Raw genomic sequence first — 26,713 nt, forward strand, 5'->3', positions numbered from 1 at the left:
TTGTTTTTCTAAAGTATTATCGTTTATTGTTCAATTTTTTGTAACCTCAATAAATTAAATGTATGAGGATAGATAAAATGCAATGATGATTTGTTTGGCAAAACGCATATTAGTTTGAAACTACAATATATCATTGTGTGTCAAAACAAGACATACTGGTTTCTCCAATGTAGGTCCATGGTTGATGTAACAATTTAACTTCAGACAATTTATAAACAAAATGCTTAATTTCTGAACATACAAACATTCAAGTGATTCCACCCCTTTTCCCAAGTAACACAGAGTAGCCACAAACTAAGACGTTTTCCTCAAATAAATGTTTGCTGATAAAGGAATGTGGTATTCAACTGATAAATCCCTATCATACAGCATATGGGATTCCCATGATTTGTGATTTTACAACACCTTTCAGCTGAGGGCACTTTAGTTAATGTTAAATCCAGTGTCAGTGAAAATTTGTAAAAGCTAGTTTGACCAATGAAGCTCAAATGAAGATTTAACAAAAGTACATTTATCTTTAATTATTTTTTTTCCAGTAACTTATGATTATAGCCAAGTATTTACATTTCTTAGAAGTTCTCTGCATATTTCAGTAACAAAAGAATCTGAAGTTTTCAAGATACCCCTTCTATTTGGACTGAAAATTTTAACTGTGAGGAAAATTGTTTCTTTGAGTTTGACATTGTATATTATACATAATTCAGGGTTTAGACTAATGTTTTTTACCTTTCAGTAGGAAAGAATTTTTTCCTAATGGTCTCCTTTTCTAAAAATCAAATACAGCTTCTCCTTTCATAAAATAAGTGTCTAAATACAGGATTCTATTATTAATCTATCAGTCACAGTTGTATCTCTCTACTGTCAAGGTTTTCCCTTTTGTTTTCAATAACATTTCCTAAGAGGTTCTGTTACTAAAAAGAAAGAGGTCCATCCTGCTTTCAATAATATAGCATTACGTCAGACCATTTGTCCATTAGTAGAAGAAGGGCCAGGCCAGCTTATGATTTGCTAAATGCTAATAGGGAAAGAAAACGAAAACTCTGTTTTTAATTAATTTTTAAATCCCAGGTAGTCATTGTAGGTAATTTTAAAACAGGCTGATTCATTAGCTGTACTGTAGAATTCCAAAATAAATATGACCATTTACTCTTTAGCATGATGATTTCACTTATTCCAAAACCACTCAGTAGATACTAACAGCTCCCAACACGATCTCTGGGAATAATCCGTAGTTCTGAACCATGCTTTAGGAAAACATTTCCTAAACAAAAAAGAGAAAGTTGGTCACCTATAAGTTAAATACAGGTACATGTTATCAATAAGAGCTCTTCAAGGAAATCAGTTCCCAAAAAGTGTAAGTATGATCTTAGGAACAATATCATCATCATGTTTCAGTTTTCAATTACATAGTCAGAATTTCTCTCATGCATGAGAAACCGACTGCATGCTTTGTAACATATGCACAGTCTAATGAACACTTTGCAATTTACAACAAAAAAGCCAGGCACAAGGTTACGTATAAAGCTCATTAGTTAACAATATAAATTAATAGTTTCACCATGATTTTAAACATGACCGACAAAAATTCAAGGAAAGAACAAAAAGCAAAGAATTGCAAATATAATATGCTTTCAAGGCCTCCCGGCATCGTGTACAGCCTGCTATATCTGTTTTGTTCATCCCATATATTGTGCACTGTAGTGAGTTTTTAACAGTCTGGATCAAGTTGCATAGTCTAGCTGTCTATCACAAAAATTAAACGAAGTGCTAAAAACCAAACACCCTTGCTCTGCCCGTCCCAGCTCACTCCATCCTCTCCCTCCCCCCGCCTCCGTTGCTCGCTCTTCCCCGCCCTCCCTCCCTCCCTCATTTTCACTGGGCTGGGGCAGAGGATTGGGGTGCGGGAATGGAGAGGACTCTGTCTGGGGATGTGAGCTCCGGGGTAGGGGCAGGAATGAGGGGTTCAGGCTGCGGGAGGGGGCACCTGGGTGGGGTAGGGAGTTGGAGTATGGGGTGTGTGTGAGGGCTCCAGGTAGGGGTGTGGGCTCTGGCATGGGGGTTGATGTGTGGAAGAGGGCTATAGGCTGGGGGTTGGAGTGCAAGAGGGGGTAGGGACTTCGAGAGCGAATTTGGGTGCAGGAAGGAATTCTGAGCTGTGGCAGGGGGTTGGGGCATGGGAGGGGGTGTGGGCTCTGGGAGGGAGTTTGGGTGCAGGAGGGGACTCAGGACTGGCACAGGGTTGCAGAATGAGGTTTCGGGTGAAAGATCAAGGAGGGAGCTCAGGGCTAGTTCCCGGCCAATGGGAACTGGGAGTCGGTGCTTGAGGTGGGGGCAGCATGCGGAGCCCCCATGGCCACCCTTATGCCTAGGAGCTGGAAGGGCATGCCGACTGCTTCCTGGGAGCTATGCGGAGCCAAGTAGGGAGCCTGCCTGCCTTGTGCCAATCGGATTTTTAAAGGCCTGGTCAGCAGTGCTGATTGGTGCTGCCAGGGTCCCTTTTCGACCGAGTGTTCCAGTCAAAAACCGGACACTGGCAACTCTAACCATCACTGATATATATTCCCAACCTTAACTATCTCAACATATTTTTTGTCTTTGAATATAAATATATTATCTTGCTTGAATAACAATGAAGCAGGAAAAGTCAGCTCCTCACTAATTAGCTTGTTTTCTCAAGAACTTTTTTCAGAGGTGTCTAATGTATTGAGTCTTCTTATGGATTTTTAAAGTTCTCCAAGCCTAAGGTGATCTTACTATGAATTTATATACAGACACACATCTCTTGGTGGAAGTATAGGTGCACAAGGTGCCTTTAAACTCTGTACCAGCTACGCACATCATGGGAAGCAACACGGAGGGAGAAGCAGGTCCAGCAGAGTTGCTACTTCCACTCTTTTCTAGAGGAACACAGAAGGGGTGGGGGTGGAATGGGTGGAATCTTGGCTCTGGTCTTTCCCACACCCAAATGAACCTTGGTGGTGCTGTACATCAGGGAGATTCCACAGCACTAGGTATAGACTTGATACAGTTTAGGCTAATCTGGAGCAGCCAGGAGGCTGGAAAGTAGATTTTCAACTCCTTCAGACACCTGTTTCTTACACTGGGGAGTTTGTAATGTCAAAACGTAGTCCCAAATTAACTTATATGTTACCCATTCTGTGTTCTACGAACCTCAAATCAATCAAACATCATTAAACTCAGATTTCCTTCAAAATTTGCTATCCTATTGTCAATATATGTTATACGTTAGTACTGTTCACAGGTATTTGCATAACGGGGAATAAAGCTTCAAATGAATAAAGCTTTCTTGATTGGATGTTTAACCTCTCAAATGTCAACCAAACTGTCTGTTAGAGACGGCAATTAAAATAGACATCTAAAAACAAAAATTAAAAAGCGGTAAGTCATCTTGATTTCCTGATTTCGTAAATAGAGCTATGAAAAATGTTGGGGTGGGGGTGAGGGGTGGAAAGAGGGTGGGGCAAAGAGGGCAATATTGAAATGTTGTCCTTTTTCAGAATATTTTGACCAGTTCTATATTTGGTTGGAAGGGGGGCGGGGGGGGGGAAGGATTGTGAAAATTTAGTCAAAATTTAAAAAAAAATTATGACCAGCTCAAACTGTAAATGAAAGGAAGAAAGAAATCTAGTGGATCCTTAAGAAATACGTATTACAATGGTTATAAGGTTTATAAGAATCATCTCCTTACATCGCTGCAAAAATACTTCTTAATCTCTTTCCCGAACAGGACATTGAAGACAAAAAAATAGACTCACTCATCTATTTTTATGTATTATACTAAAAATGTATCTTCTAGCCCTGTCAGTGGTTCCTCATCTCTGCCTCTGAAAACAGAAAATTATATACTATTTTTGCTTGTCTCTTTTCCTTCTCCTTAATTCCGTCCTTTGCCTTCTCTCTTTCAGTTGTATTGTGCAGGCAGCAAAATGAAGACCGCTTTCCAATATCTTGAGAACCTACAGACAGTATACTTCAGAGATCAGGAATTGAGTACATTTCACTTTAACGCTCACACATACACCAGGACAGGGTGGAACAAAGAATCAGGAAAACCAAAGCAGGGAGGGAGAATAAAAGAGAGAACAATGGTTGCACAGGGAATGACACAAAACACCATCACAAGGTTAGAGGTGGAACGGAGATGAGAGAAAGTAAAATGAGAGTGGAGGGGGAGTAACTGATAAAGGGACATAAAGGGTGGTGGTAGTGAACAGATGAGAACACACAGGAAATGAAAGGAAGACTGAGTACACTGAAGAACAAGAGGTGAGAGTAAGTGCACCTTTTCAGAAGCACTGTCCAATCCTTGGCTAGCTGTTCCAATCCAATGAACATACAAAAAACACAAGTATGCTGAGGGCTTGTCTACACTACCTGCCGGATTGCCGGGCAGCGACTGATCCAGCGGGGGTCGATTTATCGCAGCTAGTATAGACACGATAAATCGATCACTGAGCACTCTCCCATCGACTCCTGTGCTCCACCAGAAAGAGAGCGCAAGTAGGGTCGATGGGAGAGTGCCAGCTGTCAACTTACCGCAGTGAAGACACTGCAGTAAGTAGATCTAAGTATGTCAACTTCAGCAATGCTATTCTTAGATTGATCCCGTGGGGCAGTGTAGACAAGCCCTGAGACTGAGAAGTACTAGTATGACTGAGCAAACAAAACCTAGCTTCTGTATTACCTTAACCATCATTCAAATGGATCGCAAGCCTATACTGCTGGTAGTGACAGGCTTTTAAGGAAGAGAAAGCAGATTTAAGTAAAAATATCTAATATTTAGGGAATATTTCCTGTAGAAATTTCAATTCTATTTCCCCCCCACCCCCCAAAATCTACCTACATGTGACAAATATCTAAATATTCCTTAATACTTATGTGTGAAAATATGCTTTGTACAAGTTCTTTCCCAGAAGCCTCAACATCACTCTGGTAAATGCTTGCTTTTATGACAGATCAAAATCTCTAACACTTGTCCAAGTTATCACTAGAGCGAAGCAAAATTTACCATTTTCCCTTGAAGTTAAAACTAAGTGACACTTTAGGCACAGTGGCTGAGATTTAAAATACTCTATTTGTCTAGCCTAACGAGGGCTGGTAGATCCACGCATTTGGAGTGTCCTGCCACAAGCATATACTTTTAAGAGGTTTGCCAGGAGTATATATTGCTGAAGCACAAAAAAGCCAAAAGATTTTGTATGGCTATTGTATTATTTTATGCTACTCACAAAGCCAAGGCACAACAAAGGAAACATGAAGATAAAGCTGATTATATACAAAACACATTAGGTCTTGAACAATGAATCTGATACCCTGAGGACTAAACCTGCTAATCTGGATGAAATGTACTTGTGCCACTATGCACACGACAAAAGCTGTACAAATGTTATTTAAACAGGCCCACATTTGCCCCCAGGCACACCACTCACTCCTGCCCCTCCCTCCCTGCCTCTACCATTAATGCAACAGTGTTTTCTTCAAAAAGGTACAGCATGCTTGCCCCCAAACCAGAGTCTTCCAAATCAAAATCCGTATGGGAGTTAATGCTGGTTGATTCGCTTTAACTCCTGCTCTGCACCTTTTACCTCCCCCTCCCAAAATGGAGGTAGCACAGAGTTAATGTAAGGGAGGAGGAGAGATTATATTTTGGCAGTATAACATTACTATTGTTGGGGTTGGGAGACAAGGGAATGGCATGGAAGGACTGTGTCTTCTCATGGAATGCCTGAGATCCACAGGGAAAACATTACATTTTTCCAATAAATCCTCACGTTCTGAGGTTTTTGTAGACTGAAACAATTGCTCTATCAAATGATATTTTAAAGCACTAAAAGCATTTTAAATGAAAATATCAAACACACTAGTTCTTGCATGGTTACTCCTGAGGGCATTCTGTGCCAAATCATTTAAAATCTTGCACTAAAAATTTAAAAAATTCTGTGCACAATATTTTAAAATTCTGCAAGTTTTTTTGTGACAAATAAATGTGGAGGCCTGAGCATGGCACTGGGGGGTACAGGCCACAGGGTTTACAGTGGTGGGAGATCACCCTGAAGCCCCCCTCCCCCCCCTACACACACTCTGGACTCCACGGTGAGGCTGCACCCAATCTTGACACAGCACAAGGATTGGGCCTACCCCAGAAATGTACCCCCTGTGTGCAGGTGCACCAGGCAGGCTCAGCAACGCAGGATCCAAGCGTGGAGGGGCTTAGTGTGAGGACTTCCAGGTATGGGTTGAGGGTTCTGTGTGGGGCAATCTGGGTGTGGGCGGCTTAGTGAGGGATCCAAGTGTGGGAAGAATCTGGATGTACAGGGGCTTGTTGGGGGGGTTCTGAGTGCAATGGTAACGGAATTCTGCAGGGTGAGTCCAGGTAAAGGTGACTGGGGCTCAGCGAAGGGGGGGGGGAGGGGGCTGGATGCAGGGGTACAGAACTCTGTGAGAGGAGGCTCAGAGGGGGGCCCAGATGCTGGAGGAGTGTGGCGGGAATTCAGGTGCAGCTGACTGGGGCTTGGTGGGATGGAGATCAGGGTGCAGATGTCTCACTGGGGTGGTCCAGATGCAGGGGGAGTGGCTCATCGGGGGGGGTTCTGAGTGCAGGGGAGTGAGGATCGGCGGGAGGGTCTGGGTATGAGAAGGTCTGGATGCATGCTGATTGGATGGATGAGGGAGCTGCTCCCTGTACAGGGATCCCTCCCTCTGCAGCTGAGGAGAGATGGGTACAGGAAGTGGGAGGATGGGGGAGTTTGCAGAGCTTCCTGTAGTTGAGGGAGACTCAGCCCCAGATGCTGTGCAAGGCAAGAGGAAGTCCCGTCCTCCCGAGCCCAGCCAGGACTAGTAGCTGAGTCCGGCACAGGATAGAGGAAGCCGGGTCTTGCCCAGTTCTGCCTCCTGCACCACAGTGATTTACCTCTCTGCCGGCTGCCCTTGGCACCTGAAATATGCTGCTGGAGAGGGTCGCATGACCGCTCTTATGGCTTCCCTTTGCCTCCCCATCAGAAAGTCATTTTTCTGTGGGAAAGCAAAGAAATCTACATGGGAAATACATTCTGTGCATGTGCAGTGGCATAGAATTCCCCCAGGCGTAGTACATGATGCCATGTCTATTGATAACCAGCTTTGTCATAGGTCATCTAGGTTAACGTATGACCCATCACAACTGAAGCTTGGGGGACTAAATAAGAGTGAATGTGCCGAGCCTAGTGCTGGTGAAGACTTTCAACACTCTCAAAAGGCAATGCACCAGCATTGCTTAGCAGCATCGGTGCATATTTAAGAAACCATCACCTGATGCTGACAATCTGGCTTCCAATCACCCTGTGTCTAATCTTCCTTTTGCAGCGAAGAATCATGAGAAGATTGTGGTGAGAACTCTTGGTAGCTAGATGCCTCTGATTTATTTGACTCTTATCAATTACATTATTGCTCTTGTAACATTGTGAGATGACTTTCTAGTGATGATGGATGAAGTTCAAGTATCCATACTGCATTATTAGATTTATCATCTGCCTTAGATTCTGTAAGATGCTATTTTCTTCTCATAAGAATGGCCATACTGGGTCAGACCAAAGGTCCATCTAGCTCAGTATTCTGTCTTTCGACAGTGGCCAATGCCAGAGGGAATGAACAGAACAGGTAATCAAGTGATCTATCATGTTGCCCATTCCCAGCTTCTGGCAAACAGAGGCTAGAGGCACTCAGAGCATGGGGTTGCATCCCTGCTCATCTCGGCTAATAGCCATTGATGGACCTATCCTCCATGAATTGATCTAGTTGTTTTTTTTAAATCTCTGTTATAGTCTGGACCTTCACAACATCCTCTGGCAAAGAGTTCCACTAGATGACAGTGTGTTGTGTGAAGAAATGTTACCTTTTGTTTTAAACCTGCTGCCTATTAATTTCGTTTGGAGTGGTAAGGAGTAAATAACATTTCCTTATTTACTTTCTCCACACAGTCATGACTTTATAGACCTTTATCATATTCTGCCTTAGCTGTCACCTTTCCAAACTGAGAAGTCCCAGTCTTATTAATCTCTCCTCCCTCTCATTCAGTGTGTATTTGAGGATGTTAGTGGATTAGACCCTGATTCAGCAAGGTGCTTAAATCTTTTGTGGGACTGGGCCTTAGTAGGAAAGAAAGAGTTGCTATATCTCCAATGTGTTGAAAACACTCAACTTCATTTTTCTCTCTCTTAAGATTCCAACAGAGTGGTTGTGTCTCTTCCACAATGTTTGGTGGAGAATGGGGCACAGATGAGTTAGATCTGGCTGAGGCTCAAGCCAGATAAAGAAGATGATATTGGTAGGCTGGGGAAAGCAATCAGAAGATATGACAAAAGTCACATACATTCCACCTACTGAAGGTGTGTGTCCACCAACTGATGCTCATGTTTGCAACATAGAAGTCTTGTTAGATTCCTAATTATCATTGGAGGATCACTGTTCAGCACTAACTAAGACCACTTTTATCATTTGTGTCTGGCGACAAGGTCTGACCATTTCTTTCCCAAATGGACCTTGATACCATATTTCGTTCCTTTGTCACTTGGAGACTAGACTACTGCAATGTTCTCTTAAAGTTACACTTTAAATTTATTTGGAAGGCAAGCTAGGGCAGACTGCAGCAGCCTACTTTGTAAACAGTCTTTCCATGAGCACACTCAATCAGGGCTCCAAAATCTGCACTGGCTGCCTGTGTAGTTCTGGGTGCAGTTTAAGATGTTGATTTTAAGATGACTTCAAACTTTCCTATTTGAGAGACCACCTCTCTCTCTCTCTGGCACATTGCCACATTTGAGCTTAGAAAAGGTTCTTGAACTGGGTCCCCCTCGATCTGAGCGAGAGGGGACTGCTGACAGGGCAATCAGGGAGATCCCTTTCCTTTGGAATGTTTCTTTCACCCAGTCCAAAGTAGTTTTAATCAGTTGGCCTTCAGGGCACACTGCTAAATCTTTTTAGAAAGGCTGCAGAAGTAGTAAATATTGCTGGGTGATCTACAGGGGAAGTTAAGGATTTTTTTTTCCTTGCATGGTTATTTAGTATTATATATTATGGGGTTGTTATTTCTTTTTCTTTATCATATTATGTATTTACGAGGGGGTCCTGGACTATTAGCTAGGCGCCTACTGTTGTTTCACAGATCTAAATAAACAAAATATTGAGCAATAACTATATGATCTTAATGATGTTTGACATGAGGCTTTGGATGCAGCTTTCAGCCATTGTTTAGTACTTCTGGGTCCCTTGAAAAGCTGCTAAAACTTGGATAAACTAGATGAGGACATAAGTCATTCACTGTGGTGCATCATAACTGAATAAAAAATAATTCAGTTTTTTCTTAATTGGACGTCACAAATATAACTACTTACCCGCTGTCTGTGCAGGGTTTATTCCTATTCCATCTAAGTTTAAAAAAATAAATACATTAATTTTGGGGGCTAAAACAAAAACAGATCGAAGTATCTAGTAGCGTAAACTTACAACATTAAAATGAATGCAAAATATTCAAGGATCTAAACAATATACTGCAATAATTATTAAATATCAGTCTTTATTAATTTCCTATTGCTAAAAAATATCGCTAGTCATCTTTATTACTTACAGCTGATAAAAATTTCAGCATAGCGAACCAGAAGATATGCTGTAGGATAAAACCTCTCAAATAGCAATAAAATATTCATGGCAAAACTCCATGCATCAGCATTATGAATAACAGTGAGGTATTACTTTTGAAGGTCATCCGTTTGTATGCTGGTTAGATTATAGAGAAAACCTGCTTATACTTTTCTGGAATACAGCTTAACTGAATCAACACTATAAGAACTATTTTCTTACCATTTGTTATAATAGCACTTGTTGCTGCAGGAACTTTGAACTAAATGAAACAAAAGTATGACAAATTAATTTTAAAAGACAGACAATAAAGTGGAAAATATGACAGTGAAAATTTAAACTCTGTTGTAATTTTAGCTGCTTAGACCTGTATGAAGAATAACTATGGGGAAAAAAATCCTCTTCAGATTTTACAGGACTATCAAAATAACTGTTTACAATCAACGCTTACTATTCACTAAGAGGTTATATGGAACAAAGTACACAGTGTTAAAACAGTTGATTTGATCTAATCATCTGAAAAAAATTCTCTGGAAATAATGTCAAAATTATGCTAATTGAAGAGTTCAAAAAAAAAATTCTGATAATACTGTAAGGAGCAGCACCAAAAATGTTGATGAAAATGAGTAACTACTCAATTGCATACATTTCTGGAACAAATATGCAATTTTGTTTTATAATTTGCTTTAATTTAAACTGACCAAATATAGATGCCAGAACCTTCTGGAATAAAAATGGACATATAAAACTTCCAAACACTTATGTGCATAAACAATTTCATGGAATTTATTGGAGTATCATTCATGGGTACAAAGTTAAGTGCGTGCATAAGCATTTGCAGGACTGAAGCCTTGGTCTGTGCATAAAGGTGATTTTATTTTTTTTTTAAGATATGGCTATAGCAAAAATGGCTCAAGTCTAAAATCTGACACATACACAGTCCTGGTGTTGAGAGCTATGGTGTTTTTCAGTGCATGAGCAACTGTAAAATCACTTGTGTGCATATTTAGTTACATTTATTAAGATCACAATGAGCAGAGTCACAGTGCAGAGTTCTTGCTTGGCTTGACTTGGGGGGCTAGGCAGGGATGGTCTGCTACTGGGACAATTTATGTGGGGGAATTTACAACCGTTTCATAAACTACTAACTCCTTAAAACAACAACAACAAAAAAAGTCACAGCTGGCCAGACAGAAAATAGTCTCTACTCTGCACTTCGGAATGTATTTTCAGTAAGTCTTTAAAAAGTCTCTTGGATTGAAACACTCACTTCAGGCTACTTGATTTTGCTATAGTAAGGTAATACAGTGAAAATAGTTATGAATTTTGACGGACTACAATATTATTTTTGTGTGACAGTACTGTCCATGGGTCCCAGCCAGAGTTGGACCCTACTGTGCTAGGTGCTGTACAAAGATATAGTAAATCATAGTTCTTGCCTCAAAGAGCTTCCAATTTAACATCCTGATCCTGTAAACACACAGGTCCATAAATTTACTCACAAGGTTAAATCTTTGAAAAATCTGACCTAGTATGCTCCGTTTCTGGACTCAGATAGTATCATGCTTAAAATCAGGTCTAGGAGAAAATAGTAGGTGTGGACAAAGGGTTACTGTTACAGGATGATTCAAGCCCCCTTTCCTTTTTTTTAATCTGAGTTCTGGTCAACATTTAAAATTTAGGTAAACAGACAATAATATTTGCAAATGCATCAATGACAGGAGAGGTTCCAGAAAACTGGAGAAAGGATAACATAGTGCCCATCTTTAAAAAGGGGAAAAAAGAGGAGACAGGGATCTGTAGATCAGTCAGCCTGACCTCGATACCTGTGAAGCTACTAGAGCAATGTATAAAGCATTCAATTTGTGAATACCAGGAGGATGAAGGGGGAATCACTAGCAGCAAGCATGGATATATTAAGAACAAATCATGCCAAACCAGCTTGATTTCCTTCTTTTACAGGGTAATTGGTTTGGTGGATAGGGGAAACGCAGTGGATATTAATATACCTGGACTTTAGCAAAGCTTTTGACGTGATCCCACATGACAGTCTAATAAGTAAGCTGGAGAAATGTGGGCTCAGAGGAACTGCCATTAAGTGGATATATTACTAGTTAAACAACCACAAAGAGTAGCTATAAATGGAATGATGTCAGATTGGAAAGAGGCCTCAGGAGGGATTCCACAGGGATCTGTTCTGGGTCCAGAGTTATTTAACATCTTTATTAATGACCTAGATGTAGGAATAGAGAGCATCCTGTTCAAATTGGCAGATGACACAAAGCTGTGGGGGGCTGCAAACACTTTGGAGGATAGAGCTTAAATTCAAAGGGATTTTGATAAATGGGAGATCTGGGCTATAGACAACAAAATGAAATTCAACAAAGACAAATGCAAGGTGCTACAATTAGAGAAGAAAAATCAAATGCACAAATACAGAGTAGGGGATAATCGGTTTGGTAGCAGCACTGCTGTGAAGGATCTGGAAGTTGTGGTGGATCACAACCACAACATGAGCCAATAATGTGATGCTGTTGCAAAAAAAGTAAATGCAATTTTAGGTTGCATTAACACAGGCATTGCATGCAAGTCATGGGAAGTGACTGTACTGCTCTACTCGGCATTGGTTAGGCCTCAGCTGGAGCACTGTGTCCAATTTTGTTCACCTATGTACAGAAAAGATATGGAGAAACTGGAAAGGATCCAGAGGCAAGCGATAAAGATGATCAAAAGGATGGAATGCAAGCCATATGAGCAAAGGCTGAAGGAACTGGGTATGTTTATTTTGGAAAAGAGGAGATTAAGAGGGGGACATGACAGCAGTCTTCAAATAGTTGAAAGGCTGCCATAATAAAAGTTGTTCTCTCTTGCCACAGAGGGCAGGACAAGAGGCAATGAGTTCAAGCTACAGCAGAGCAGATTTAGATTAAGTCTCAAGAAAAACATCCAAACTGTAAGAACAATAGGACAATGGAACAGATTGCTTAGGGAGGTCATGGAAGCTCCTTCACTGGATGTTTTCAAAAGTAGGCTGGATAATCATCATTCTTGGATGGTTTAGACACAACAAATCTAACCGTTTGCCAAGATGCAGGACTACATGACCCTTGTGGCCCCATCTAACCCTATGGTTCTATGATTCTGTGGTTCTCCTGTCAACATAATAAAACCATCTCAATGAGCAACAGTAGCTATGTTGGTGGGAGAAGCTCTCTCCACCAACATAGTGCTGTGCACACTACCACTTATGCTGCAAAACTTATGTTGCCCAGGGAGGTGTTTTTTTCACACCCCTGAGTGACGTAAGTTTTGCCGACATAAGAGGTAGTGTAGAGATGGCCTAAGTCTATGACATCTGGGATGAAAGGGGAAAGCAGCAGTAGTCAGTGCTTATAGGGCTCCCAATGTTACTCATTATTTGCTACTGTTCCAAGGAGCCCCTGAATTCATGCACCAACTGTATGTAACGGAAAGGATACTGTTGGCTGTCCCCAAAGAGCAACTGAGCATCCATCTTCTCACATCTTCTCTATGACTGGTCTGTATATGCACCATCTCTAGTGAATGACTGAACATGCTTCCTTCCAGCCCAAGGCTACAGAGGAGAAGCTGAACATGCTTCCTTCCAGCCCAAGGCTACAGAGGAGAAACTGGACTTTCCCGGTAATGGCTAGAGTTGCAGTGTAGTTTGGCACTGGAACTGAGAGCAAGAAGCCAGCCTGTCCTGTGTTCTCAGCGACACCTCTGTTGGAACTCAGCCATTAAGAAGGTGGAAACTGCTAAATTCGAAAGCAGAGCAGACACAAGGCGGACTTGGGGAGAGAAAAGAGGAGATTCGGACAAGTAGTCTGGCAAGACTGTGGCTGAAGGGGGCAGAGAAAACCAGAATTGTCTGAGCAAGTGCAGGGTGGGCGGGAGGTGACTGGGGATGAAAGGGAGAGGAAGCTTGAAATGGAAGCTATGGGGGGCAGGGAAAGGGAAGGCTTTAATTGGTTGGGTAGGAAGGAAGGGCAGTTTGGAACTGGTTGAACAAAGAGACTATGACTGGGAACTGTGGTGGGAAGACACTGAGATAACATGAGATGAGGAAGTGGGGGGAGGAGGGAGGCTGAACAAGGAGGCTGGATCTAGGAACCAGAGTGTGTGTGCTGGGGGAAGGGGAGACAGATCTGAGAAAGATATGGGTTGTGAGGAAAGAACTTGCATTTTCTGGGCAAAGAGCTTGGCATAAGACAGTGGGGGATACTGGGAAAAGTGAGAAAGTGGGAGACTGGGATTGGATGATGAATGCAGGGAGGGAGACTAGAACTGAGAGCCAGTGGAAGGAGAGAGGAGACAGACAGATTAGATGGGGAGGTTGGGGCTGGAATGGGACTGACTGGACAAGGAGAATGAGACTGGATGTTGGGAGGGGAAATTTGGAACTGTGACAGCAAGACCAGAGGGGTAGATTAGAACCAGCTGGAAAAGGAAGCTGGGACTTGAATGAGAAGCCTGAGGAGTACAGATGGACTGGACAAGCAAGAGAAGAGACACTGGGACAGGTTGGAGGGGGAGGGGCATAAGGGGTCACGCTGGGGAAACAAGAAGAGTCTGTTCCCACTAGAGCTCACTCCTCTCCAGAGCTTGAAATGGAACCCAAGGTTCCTATCCCAACAGTCTTCTGCTGTCTGAAAGTGTGTGTGAAACCTACTGGCAAATTGTCTCATCCCCATTTACTGCTGGCCCACACAGAGGATGACAACTTACTACTACTATCAGTTACTTTGTTAGCTCAGGTGGCAGAGATTTGCATGGTGGATCTATAGGATTCAATCTGGTTGATAAATCATTGAGTATCCATATGATGGAATTTATGTTTGCTCAGTTTGCTTGTTTAAAAAGATAGGAAATTACACACACCCACAAAAACAATACTAAAAAACCATTCAGATTGCAAAGTCATGAACTTAACAGTTAGGAAATGCCTCATTTAAAGTTTCCAGTGTAACCTTAATTGAGCCCCCTTATGCATATGCATTACTACACAGCCTTTAATTACATGATCACATGCTCTTTTTACCATCCATCCCTGTCTCATTCAGTGCACTGGATGGACAGCTATACAATACTTTGTATTAATCTTTTTTAATGGAAGGTATGGCCACAGACCTCATTAAACCCACAATATTCAAACCCTGCTCTGAAGATATCTGCACGAATTTTTCTATGGCCCTCACCGCTCGCATATACGAGTGCTTCACAAAATTAATTTATCTTCACAAACACCCCTGTGAGGTGACAGAGTGGAATTATCTCCATTTTATGATGGGGAGCTGAGGCACAGAGACAGGAAGGTAAGAAGTACCCACCAATTTTGGGTGCCCAAACTGAGATGCCTAGGATTTGATTTTTGAAAGTACCGAACTTTTCATATCACTTTATATATTCAAGTACAGCTCTCCCGGACTTCAAGTGTAGTTGTGAGCAATCAGCATTTTTGTAAAACAGGCCCAAGATCTCAAATGCAGAAAACGAGGAACACATAATTAGTGACCACCTCTGAAAGGTCTGGTGTCAGTGACTTGCATGGTAGCATCACACAAGAACTCTGTCGCAGAAGCAGGGATAGAATCCAGCTGCCTTAACCGTGAAACCATCCTTTCTCTTCTTCCAGTTCCCTGCGTTATTCATTACTTTTCAACTTCTGCAACAAATGAGGAAAGAATCCTACAGACAACAGCCTCCTTTACTACACTGCCCTAATTTATCTCCAGAACAAAAGATGTGCATTGAATGAGGGAGTGATCCAGTGGAAAAAATAGTATGTGATCATGTAATGAAAAACTATCATAACTGGGGGAGGGGGAGGCAGCTAAATTTAGGTTGCACAAGCAGTTTCTAACTTTTGAGTGCTTGACTTTGTAACTTGTTTTTAACAGAGTTTGTGTGTCCGTAATACGGATTTGGGGATTGATCCTGCTCCGTTAAAAGAAGAAGGAGCCAGATCAAGACCTTTTTGCGGGAATGCCTATATTTCAAACCGATGTAATATCTGATATTACAGAAACATGCTTTTTGCAAGCAAACACTAAGTTTATTGTAGAAATGTCCAAATTTGTATTCTTTGCAATATTTGTGGCAAAATAATGCTTAGGTATAAAAAGAATGGTTAAATCATGGCTTCAATATTTGCTTCACAGAGTCATACCAAAAAAAAATCATATTGCTATGGGCTGAGTAAAATGTTGTTGTTATGGGTCAGGCATAATCATCTGCTGTATATTCAGGATAAATACAAAGACAATATTGTAATCAGGTGGCTGAAACAATGAAGCTGACTCCACCCTAAACACAGGCCTATGTCTCCAGTTAAAACAAAGGCACATCCAAGCTACTCAGGAACATGAACTATGTGGACCGGGGCTCAGCTGGGCATTGTTTGAGAGAGAGAGAGAGAGAGAGAGAGTGTGTGTGAGAGAGAGACCGAGAGAGAGAGTGAAAGCAAGAGACGTAGGACAGAGAGACCGAAGCAGCAAGCAAGCCAAAAGTAACAGAAGTGCTGGTAATGTGCCCCTGATAGAAAGCTAAGAAAGAAAACTATCTAGGCTCAGAGTGCTGGTGGCAAGGCAGGTATGGAAGTGCAAGCAAAGATACTGTCTCCTGCTGTTTGATTCCTATTGTATTCAGGAAAACAGGATTTTATGTATACTTTTTGTAAACAAACAAGATTGGATCAAAGAAAATACCTGTCTTTGTCATCAATTTCTCCTCCTACCTGCAACATCCCAAATTCGGCTAACAGCTCAGTCAAAAGGGGTAATAATCTTAAAAGGTATAGTATTAAAAACATTACTCATATGCAACCTATTCATGCTATATTTAATAATTGATAACATCTTAATAAACTGAACAAAATATCTAGATATTTCAGATAGCATGCCCAAGTAAAAGTTATTTACTTCTCTACCGCTAGAAACACGTAAACAATGCTTTTTTTAAATTCTAAAAGAGCACTAGAATGTTTATTCTGAGGGGCTACAAGATATTCTGTATGTTATCTTTAAAAATTCCCTCCACAGTAAATGAATGATTCATCTATTCAAATGACTGAGTTAGCATTCCAATAGGGGTTCATGGAGTATATATAGCCATTTATAAAGCCAGAAACCAGGTCTTGTTCTTTTCAATGCCAAATACATGCAGTACCTGTGCTCTGAATTAAAAATTAAATTACACCTCTCCCCTTCCCCAAAGAATGTAGCTAATAAGCAAGGAAGCAAAGTCTTTTTATTCTATGTCTGTATAGCACTTAGCACACTGGGGTCTTGGGTTCATGACTAGAGCTAGTTGGCCCTACTGTAGTACCAATAAATAATAACAACCAAAGACAATGCAGTATTCTGAAAAGCAACCATTTTACTATTTCCTCCTCCCCATAATAGATCCTTGTACCAGGGTGTGAAAGAGCAAAATCTTGTCACATTGTATTATAGGTGGCTTCCAAAAAAACCTAAAGAAGTATCAAAACCTATCTTTTAAAAATAAAATGGTTTTTTTGTGTGCGCGCGCGCTGAGTGGATTTATATAACTGAACACTAATTGTATGTAGGATACAAGAGCCCACTACAACAATTGTTCTTCATTTTCCCACTAAGCCTCCTGCAAACAGCTGTAATTATCCCTCCAGGTTGTAAACCTACACAAAGGGGATGATTCAAAGCCCACTGATGTCAACAGAAAGACTCCCATTGATTTCAAAAGGCATGATCCAAAGTACATAAATACACACTAGTTGAAACTGCATCTTGTTTAATGGGACCATTTTAATAACTAACCCTTCCTAACATGGCTGTTTTTCAAGCACAGGCTGCTAGTGTACACGAAAGCCTTAGAAATGGAAAAGGCCTATAAAAGTCTGGTCTACACTTTTTGGATGCAGTTATACCATCAAAACAGTCATTTTGCCAGCATAACTTATTTTGTTTGGGGAATTGGTATAAGCTATACTGGCAAAAGCACTCTTTGCTGGTCAAACTGCATCTCCGGTAAGAGGATCTGCCTGAACAGCTATACTGGCGAACCCTTTCTAATATGGAACATCCTATGTCATCAAGTCCATTCCCTCTGCCAACACACTATTACTTCTTCTAGTACATTTTCCAAGGAGTAATGTGTGATTGTACTTAAGCAGCTAGCCTGAGCCACTGCAGCCATACTGTTATTTTTAGCCATTTCACAGAGAGAGAATAAGGGTTTGACTACACAGGACTGTTTTACCAGTTATACTGATACAATTATAACAGTATAGTTAAACTGACCCAATTATACCAGTATAACTTCTTGTAGTTATATAGTTATACCAGTTTTTCTATATATAGAGGTGGCTGACATTGGGAAATCCTACCAGTGGCTGGAAAGGGCTGGACTAAAAGACAGCACCGAGGCACTGATCATAGCAGCACAGGAACAGGCACTGAGCACCAGATCCATTGAAGCAGGGGTCTACCACACTAGAGAGGACCCAAGGTGCAGACTGTGCAGAGAGGCCTCAGAGACAGTCCAACACATAGTGGCAGGATGTAAGATGCAGGCAGGAACAGCATACACTGAACGGCACAACCAAGTGGCTGGCATTGTGTACAGGAACATCTGCACAGCGTATGGGCTAGACCCTCCCAAGACCAGATGGGAGATTCCACAGAAGGTTGTGGAGAATAGCAGGGCTAAGATTCTGTGGGACTTCCAGATCCAGACGGACAGGCAGGTACTGGCCAATCAACCAGACATCGTGGTAATAGACAAGGAGCAGAAGACAGCGGTGGTGATAGATATAGCAGTGCCAAGTGACAGCAACATCAGGAAGAAGGAATATGAGAAGCTGGAGAAGTACCAGGGCCTGAAAGAGGAACTAGAGAGGATGTGGAAAGTGAAGGCCAAAGTGGTCCCAGTGGTGGTAGGAGCCCTCGGGGCTGTGACTCCTAAGCTGGGTGAGTGGCTCCAACAGATCCCAGGAACAACATCAGAGCTCTCTGTCCAGAAGAGTGCAGTGCTAGGAACAGCTAAGATACTGCACAGAACCCTCAAACTCCCAGTCCTCTGGTAGAGGACCCGAGGTTGAGGAAGACACATACCACCCGTAGGGGCGAGAGGGGAATTTTTTTTATATATACACACACACACACACACACACACACACCAGTTATACCAGTGTAACTCCCTGTGTGGACACTCTTATTTCTTAATAAGAGTGTCCACACAGGGAGTTATACTGGTATAACTATATTAGTTTAAGGGTATATTAGTCGAAGGGGGAGAACTCTCCCTGCAATAAAAAAATAATCACCCCTAATAAGGGGTGGTAGCTTTATTGCTGAAAGTGCAGCTCCCAGCGATAAAGCGTTGTCCATACTGGCACTTTTCAGCCCTAAAACTTTTGTCGCTAAGGGGAGTGTTTTTTTCACGCCCCTGAATGACTAAAGTTTTAGCACTGAAAGTGGCAGTGTAGACACAGCCTAAATTCACATCTTACTTTATACTGGTATAAATTTTCCTATCATGGCAAGCCATCAGTAACTTGCTCAAAAATCACACAGGAAGTCTCCCAAATCTCAACCTGACACCTTAAACTCTGAACCATCCTTCTTCACTACTCCTTGTAATTTATACCCTTCAAATATTTATAAGCTATGCCTTCACCTTAATCATCACTTAGCAATTTATATACATTTCTCTTGCTCTTTCTTCACATTTATCCCTCCAGCCCCTTTGTCATTTTTATTTTATTTGAAATCCCTCCAAACGATCACTTTCCCTTGAGCAAGGGAATGTTCAAAATATCATAACTTTCCGGTGTAGATCCACCAAAGCCAAGTAGAGATACACCATTTCCCCACTGAACTGTGATGCAGCACTTCCTCATATGCAGCCCAAAACAAGTTAAATGTGTTCTAGCAAAAAAGCCAACAACATTTCGTTGTCCACAATCACTACCAGAATTTCAGCATTACTGCTTTCCAGGTTACTCTCTTTCATTAACTTAATGTTTACTTCCTATTTTCTATCTCTATATATTTGTGAATCATACACACACATTTTATACCCATGTTATAAGTATGGATCAGATTTTTTTTATTACTTTAAGAAAGAATAAATATGTAACTGCCTTGATGAAATTCCAATTAGCTTTTTCAATAAAAGCAAACTTCCAACATGACTCATTCTTGCCCCAGCCATCTATAAGTTCACACAAAAATGCACATAAGTCTTGTAATTTAACTCTTTGGTTAATGATGTAAACATTGTCACAATTCAAAACTTACTTCTTCTGCAGCAAACTTCAAGACAGCTGTGAAAGGTGTATTTTCAGGCACGCTCAACCTGAAACAAAGAAAAGTTAATAGAAAACATGATTTCTAGACCAAATTAGAGACCAATTCCATGGTCCTAAAGTTATTGATTATAATTTCACTGAAATCAATGGGAGTGCTCCTGCAGTTTAAGTTAAGCATGTACTTACATGCTCTGCTAGATCAGGACCCAAAACACTGAAAGAAGACTGGGACATTGCAAAAAAATATAACTGAACTTTTTATTTTTAAATACATTATTATAGGCATTCCAGAAGAAGTGATGTCAATATGTCTACCACATAGGAATTGTGGAAGACTTCCCAGTATCTAGTCTCCATATTTGGAGTGTGTGAGATTACATATTCAACTTTCCCCTACGAGCAGCCTGGTCTTGCAAACACTTCCTATGGGGGATGGTGTTTAATACCATGAGTAGTACCACTGATTTAATGATAAGACCTCAAAAACCACATTGTGGTACCAACACAATGAGCAATATGGCCATAGTTACTAACTCAGGGCTTTAGTGAAGACGCTACTACACTGACGTAAGAGCTTCTCCTGTTGCCTTGATTAATCCACCTCCTCAAGAAGCAGCAGCTATGTTGACAGAAGGACGCTGTCTATACTGGGGTTTAGGTTGGTATAATTATTGCTGAGAGGTGTACATTTTTCACATCCCTGAATGATGTAGTTATACCCATGTAAGTTTATAGTATAGACCTGGCCTCAGCGCTACATCATACAGATTAATGATGAGCCCTGTATGTCATTCCAGACCACAGTGATGATACCTAGATAAATAGATCAGAAGTATAAAGCAGTATACAATCTATAAAGAACATATCAGCATGATGTGGAAGAAGGTAAGAGCTCCCCTTTTGTGCATCTGTAAAGTACTGTCCAGGTGACAGTAATAAAAATTTAAATTCAGCCAGATCAGAAACAAGTATCATTGAACCACACCCTAATTCGGCACATTTTTAAACTTTACCTAGTTATAAGGAATACCACTCATTTTAGACCATATATAAATTATTATTACTTAGACTATGTCTACACTACAAGGTTAAGTCAATGTACAACCACTGAGGTAATTAAATTGCTGTTGCATGACTACACTATGCTCCATGTGGCAGTGGAGCACATTCATAGTAGCATTACATCAACGCAGAAAGCAGTACATCGAGGGTAGCTATCTCACTGTGCTGTTAGCCCCAGGCAGTTTTGGGAAGAGTTTGCAATGCCTCCTGGTGGCAAGTTCAGCATCACATGATACAGGCTTCACAAACCCATCATTCCATGGGCATCCTACCAGATTTCCAGTGCTGTTCATCTGCCCTGGTAACCTGTGAGCCAGTCATCTGTGTCAGAAAGCATGGAACCTGCACTGCTCTTCACTATTGCGCCGCACGTTATGAACACCAGGCTATAAGAGGAGCTCAATGGGGGAGGAGGAGCACTATTCACCACCACCCTGATTCCAGCCACCTCCTTATAGAAGCAACAGGTCTGCAGCTCTGCACCAGAGGCAACTATTTGCCTCCCATGTCTTTTGCTATGCCTGCCTCAGCTCTAGCACTGCTGTGTCCTCTATCATAGCCCTTCGCCATTCCCCAAGCAAGTTCCTGCAGCTGGATTGGAGCTGTGCCTGCACAGCCTCCTCTCCCCACAGAGCCAGGAGATCCACCGCCTCCAGGCAGGAGTGTGTTTGCTGCATGGAGCTGGCATGCTAATCTGGGCAATTACTATGCAAGTTCTCCACATGGAGCAAACAGGAAGAGCAAGTTCAAAACTTCCCAGGGCTTTAACAGGAAAGGAGTGTTCACCTGTGCACCTGGCTGCAGGGAAGTGGAGTTCAAAACAATGACTAGAATGGTCATGGTGGACACTGTGGGATGCCTCCTGGAGGCCATATATGGTGACGTAAGCAACACAGTGTTTACACTGACACCGTGTTAATCTAAGTGTTACGTCTCTCCTCAAGGTGGTTTTATTATGTAGGCATAGCAGGCAAGTTAAAGTGGCAGGAGCACTGCAGTGTGTACACCTCCGTAGTTAGTTTGGCATAAGCTGCCTTATGTCGACAAAACTGTGTGGTGTGAACATGGCCTTAGTAAACTACACAAAAACATCAATTAAAATAACTATGTAATAAACAAGCTCCACAAGAATACCATTTCTATCCGTGCTACACTTGAAACCAAAATTACAGAAAAATGTATGTTAAAAAAATGAATTGTACACAATGCCAAGAGGCTCTTTGGGAATCGTTTATGTGGAAGAGGCTTAACAATCTCCCCCTGTGTAACCAAATTTTGCCCAAATACAAGCTGTAAATTTCCAGATTATAATCGGACTTCCTATAAATTGCTGTAAATCACTGCATTTGCCCCATCTTTAGTACAGAGTACTGGACTAGGAGTAATGGACTGCATCATTTATTTTAGACTTTTCTATAGAACAGTACATTAACTAATCTTAATCTCATACTGCCACCTTCATCCTGCCATGCTAGGTAAGCAGTGTTCACAAGAAGAGTCAGTGTGGGGCAGTAACCACAGATGAAGCAGCAGATGTGGAGCAGTGTCCACGTGGAATGAAAAGAAAGCTATAAGCATGAGACAATACCCACATGGAAAGAGAAGGAAGCTGAAGTGGCATGAGCACTCACTCTCATGTGCTATGCTGGTTTAGACTCATAGACTTTAAGGTCAGAAGGGACCACCATGATCATCTAGTCCGACCTCCTGCACAATGCAGGCCACAGATTTTCACCCCACTCCTGCTGTTCTTGTTCACATGCTCAGGGTCAAACTGACTACCATATTCCGGGGGGGGGGGGGGGGGGGGGGGGGGGGGGGGGGGGGGGGGGGGGGGGCGGGGGGGGGGTGGGGGCGGGGGGGTGCGGGGAATTCTTCCCAACCCAGGTAAGTCACCCTAGGGGGTTTCACTTCCTGTGCAGCCTGGGGTATGGGCACTTCCGAGATTACCTGAGTATCTCTCATCAATTTCTGCCTTTGCAGGCCTTGGCATCAGCGCAGTCAGTCCTCCTGTTCTCTGCTGTGGATATAAAGTCAAGTCTCCTATGGGGCCGCAATACTTGATCTATAAGTTATTGGGTTTAGTGCAGGGTCAGCAGCCTTTCAGAAGTGGTGTGCCGAGTCTTTATTTATTCCTCTAATTTAATGTTTCACAGCCGGTAATACATTTAATATGTTTTAGAAGGCTCCTTCTACAAGTCTATATATTATACTCAAACTAGTATTGTATTGTAAAATACAAGGTTTTCAAAAGTTTAAGAAGCTTCATTTAAAATTAAATTAAAATGCTGATCTTACACCGCGGCCGCTCAGCCCGCTGCTGGTCTGGGTTCTGTTCATACTAGGCCGGCAGTGGGCTGAGTGGGGCTGTGGCCGGACCTAGCTGGGAAGGTCTGGCAGACAGAACCCACAGACGGCAGCAGGCTGTGCGGGGCTAGCAGCCGGGACCTCCAGACTGAGAGCGGCTCAGCCCGCTGCAGTGTGGATCCCAGCCTGCTCCACACAATGGGGACCTATCTTCTCCTGGTTCTGGCCATTCTCTTCCTCTCTCTGCACTGGACTGAGGTGGGAGTAGACCGAGACACAGAGTGGGGGTGAAGGGTCGGCCAGGAGCTAGAATGGAGGGGGGGGCTCAGGGTTGGGATGTGGGGGCACTGACCTGGGCAGCTCCCATTTGATATGAGGGGTGCAGGTGGAAATGTGAGTACAGGAGCTTCCCGTTTGCTGCTCAGGGTGGGGATGGGGATGTCGGGGCGCATGGGATGGGGGGGGGGGGCTGGAGATGTGAGAGGTGCAAAGAGTCAGGGCAGAGGGCTGAGGCAGATGTGAGGGGGGTGCAGTGTCAGAGTAAGGGCTGGGTATGTATGGGGTGCCAGAGTCAGAGCTGGGCATCCGGGGGGGGGGGGTGAAGGAGCAGCAGAGGGCTGGGTGGACAGGCTCAGGGTAGGGGCCTGGGGTGTGTGGGGTGCAGGCTCAGGGCAGAGGGCTGGGTGTGTGCGTGGGGGGGGTCAGGACCTCAGGGCAGAGGGCTGGTGACTGCCCCCCAGAATCCCCAACCCCCCTGCTCTTGCCGACTACCCTCCTGGACCCCCCTATCTAAGCTCCCTGCCCCTTGCCCTGATTGCCCCCTAGTACCCTACCCCCTACCTGTCCCGGACTGCCCCAACCTTATCCACGACCCCCGACCCCAGACAGAATCCCTGGACTCCCATGCCTATCTAACCGCGTCCCCGCCCCGACAGGGCCCCCAGAACTCTGGACCCATACAACACCCCCCCCCCGCTCCTGCTTGCCGCAACCCTCTCCACTCCCCTACCTCCTGACAGCCCCCCGAACTCCAACCTCCCACTCCTTGTGCCCTTGACCATCCACTCCAGAGACACCCCCCCCCCAACTGCCTCCCCAGGATCCTCCTTGTTCCCTGTCCCAACTGCCATGACCCCTATCCACCTACCACCCCCTAACAGAGCCCAGGGACTCCCATGCCCTATCCAACCCCCCCGCTCCCTGACTGCCCCACTCCAGAGACCCCCGCCCCTAACCACTCCCCCAGGATCCACCCCCCATCCAACCCACTCTGCTCTCTTTCCCCTGACTGCCCCCACCCCTTATCCAACTTCCCCCCCCCCACCGGACCCGGACCCCTTACCATGAGGTTCCCCACTCATCTGGAGCCCTGCTGCCAAGCGCGCAGCGCTGTGAGGGGCGGGTTGAGGGTGCGCGAGGCAGCAGGGCTCCGGATGAGCAGGCAGCGTCTTTCCCTCTCCATGGAGCCAAATGCTGCCCTGCGGGAGCACACAGCCCCAGTCCCCAGAGCGCAGTACGTGGTGGCATGGCTCATGGGGAAGACGGGGGAGGGGCCGGCGGCTTGCTGCACTTGGCCCAGCGCTCCAGCCCTGGGGCGCGGATCCTGCAGCTTGCCGCGTCGGCAGGATTTTTAATGACACACTGGGGTCCCGGCAGGCCCCAGCGTGCCGTTAAAAACTGGCACGCGTGCCATAGGTTGCTGACCCCTGGTTTAGTGTGTGGTGTTGGTGACCTATGCTATACAAGAGATCAGACTACATGATCGGATGGTCTCTTCTAGCCTTAAACTCTGTGATTATGGGCATGAGGCAGTGTCTACACGGCCAGAGAAGTCTGTGGGAGGGAACAGTGCTCATGGGTTCAGAGGCAGTGCCTGTAGGCAAGATGGGTGGGTTTGGGCACAGCTCAAGGTGGGTTACAGACAGTATCAGTGGGTGGGGGTAGATCATTGTCTCTGGGCAGGGTGGTGAAAGGGGGCATTTCACTCAAGGGCAGGGCAGGGCAGGGCAGCAGGAGTTGGGGGGCATGAGGGGCAAAACCCACGAGTGGGGACGGTCAATAGCAAGGGGTCTGGTGTGAGGGAGCAGTAGCCATTGGCATGGGAGGGACTGGTGGGGGGAGGCAGTACCCGTCATCGGGGTGATTGTAGGGCTGATGTGGGGTGGTTCCCATGCACAAGGCATAGGGGTTGGTAGCACGGAGGTTGGTGGCAGGGGACAATGACCATGGGCAGGGTAGAGGGGCTGGCATGCAGAGATCAGTGTCTTGGAGTGGGGGGGATTACTGGTGAGATGGTGCCCATGGACAGGCCTGGGAGTTGGTAGCAGGAGAAGACTGGTGTAGAAGACAGTACCCAAGGGCGGAGTGGCTGGGAGCACAGAGAGTGTGGGGTGATAATGGGCAGGGCAGGGGGACATACAGGGATCAGTGCCTGAGGGTGAGGCAGTTGGGGGATTAATGAGGGATTGGTAGCAGGAGAAGGCTGGTGGAGAGGACAGTACCCAGAGTGGGGTGGCTGGGGGCATGGGGTGGGGGCGGTGCCTATGGGCAGGGGGGGCATGCAGAGATCAGAGTCTGGTGGTGAGGCAGTTGGGGGATTAATGGGAAGCTGGTAGCAGGAGGAGACTGGTGTACAGGACAGTGCCCAGGGGTGGGGTGGCTGGGAGCATAGAGGGTGTGGGGTGCCAATGGGCAGGGGGGCATACAGGGGGTCAGTGCCTGAGGGTGCAGTTGGGGGATTAATGGGGGGTTGGTAGCAGGAGAAGCCTGGTGGAGAGGACAGTGCTCAGGGGCAGGGTGGCTAGGAGCACAGAGGGTGTGGGGTGCCAATGGGCAGAGTGGGGGGGCATGCAGAGATCAGCGCCTGGGGGTGGGGCAGTTGGAGGATTAATGGGGGGTTGGTAGCAGGAGGAGGCTGGTTTACAGGACAGTGCCCAGGGGCGGGGTGGCTGGGGGTGTGGGGTGCCCGTGAGCAGGGCGGGGAGCAGTGCCCGTGCAGGCAGTGGTGCCCCTGTGAGGACGAGCAGTGGGTGCAGGAGAGGATGGACGTGGCAGCGCATGCGCACGAGGCGGCGGGGGGGTCACTTACACTTTGTACGGCAGGCGCGGGTCCGAGGTCAGCGTGATTTTAAAGGTGACTTTCGACCTGGGGAAGCAGAGGACAGAGCGTTAGAGCCGGCGGGGGGGGTCGCGGGAGGGTGGGGGAGGGGGTTCGTGTCACTCACATGATCCGGTCCGAGCCCAGGAACCGCCACCGCCCCCAGGCACACGTCAACCGCCGCTGCGCCGGCCGGCCGAGGGGTCCTTCGCCGCCGCTTCCGCCCCGCCCGAGGTGTTCGGCCGCCGCCTGAACCAAACGGCCAACGGAGGGCGGGGCCCTGTCAGGCAGTGGCGGGGCAG

At 44.6% G+C, this 26,713-nt stretch overlaps 1 protein-coding gene across 1 annotated transcript; it reads right to left on the reverse strand.

The window, feature by feature from the left end:
• UFM1 (ubiquitin fold modifier 1) lies at positions 1-26,712 on the reverse strand. Its single transcript, XM_032764444.2, has 6 exons — positions 26,539-26,712; positions 26,403-26,459; positions 19,935-19,992; positions 9,856-9,895; positions 9,390-9,422; positions 1-1,261 (listed from the first exon to the last, which is right to left on the reverse strand). Coding segments are annotated over exons 1-6 (258 nt in total). The 5' UTR covers positions 26,541-26,712; the 3' UTR covers positions 1-1,193.
• Position 26,713: the final 1 nt, after the last annotated feature.

The sequence above is a fragment of the Chelonoidis abingdonii genome, chromosome 1 (assembly GCF_003597395.2).
Source record: "Chelonoidis abingdonii isolate Lonesome George chromosome 1, CheloAbing_2.0, whole genome shotgun sequence".
In the NCBI taxonomy this organism is placed as follows: domain Eukaryota; kingdom Metazoa; phylum Chordata; order Testudines; family Testudinidae; genus Chelonoidis; species Chelonoidis abingdonii.

Coding starts and splice junctions, on each gene's coding strand:
- UFM1 (XM_032764444.2), bottom strand. Junction 9,423..9,855: donor AAGTGCTATTATAACAAATG/GTAAGAAAATAG, acceptor TTTTAAACTTAG/ATGGAATAGGAATAAACCCT. Junction 1,262..9,389: donor AAACCCTGCACAGACAGCGG/GTAAGTAGTTAT, acceptor TTTTTTGTTTAG/GAAATGTTTTCCTAAAGCAT.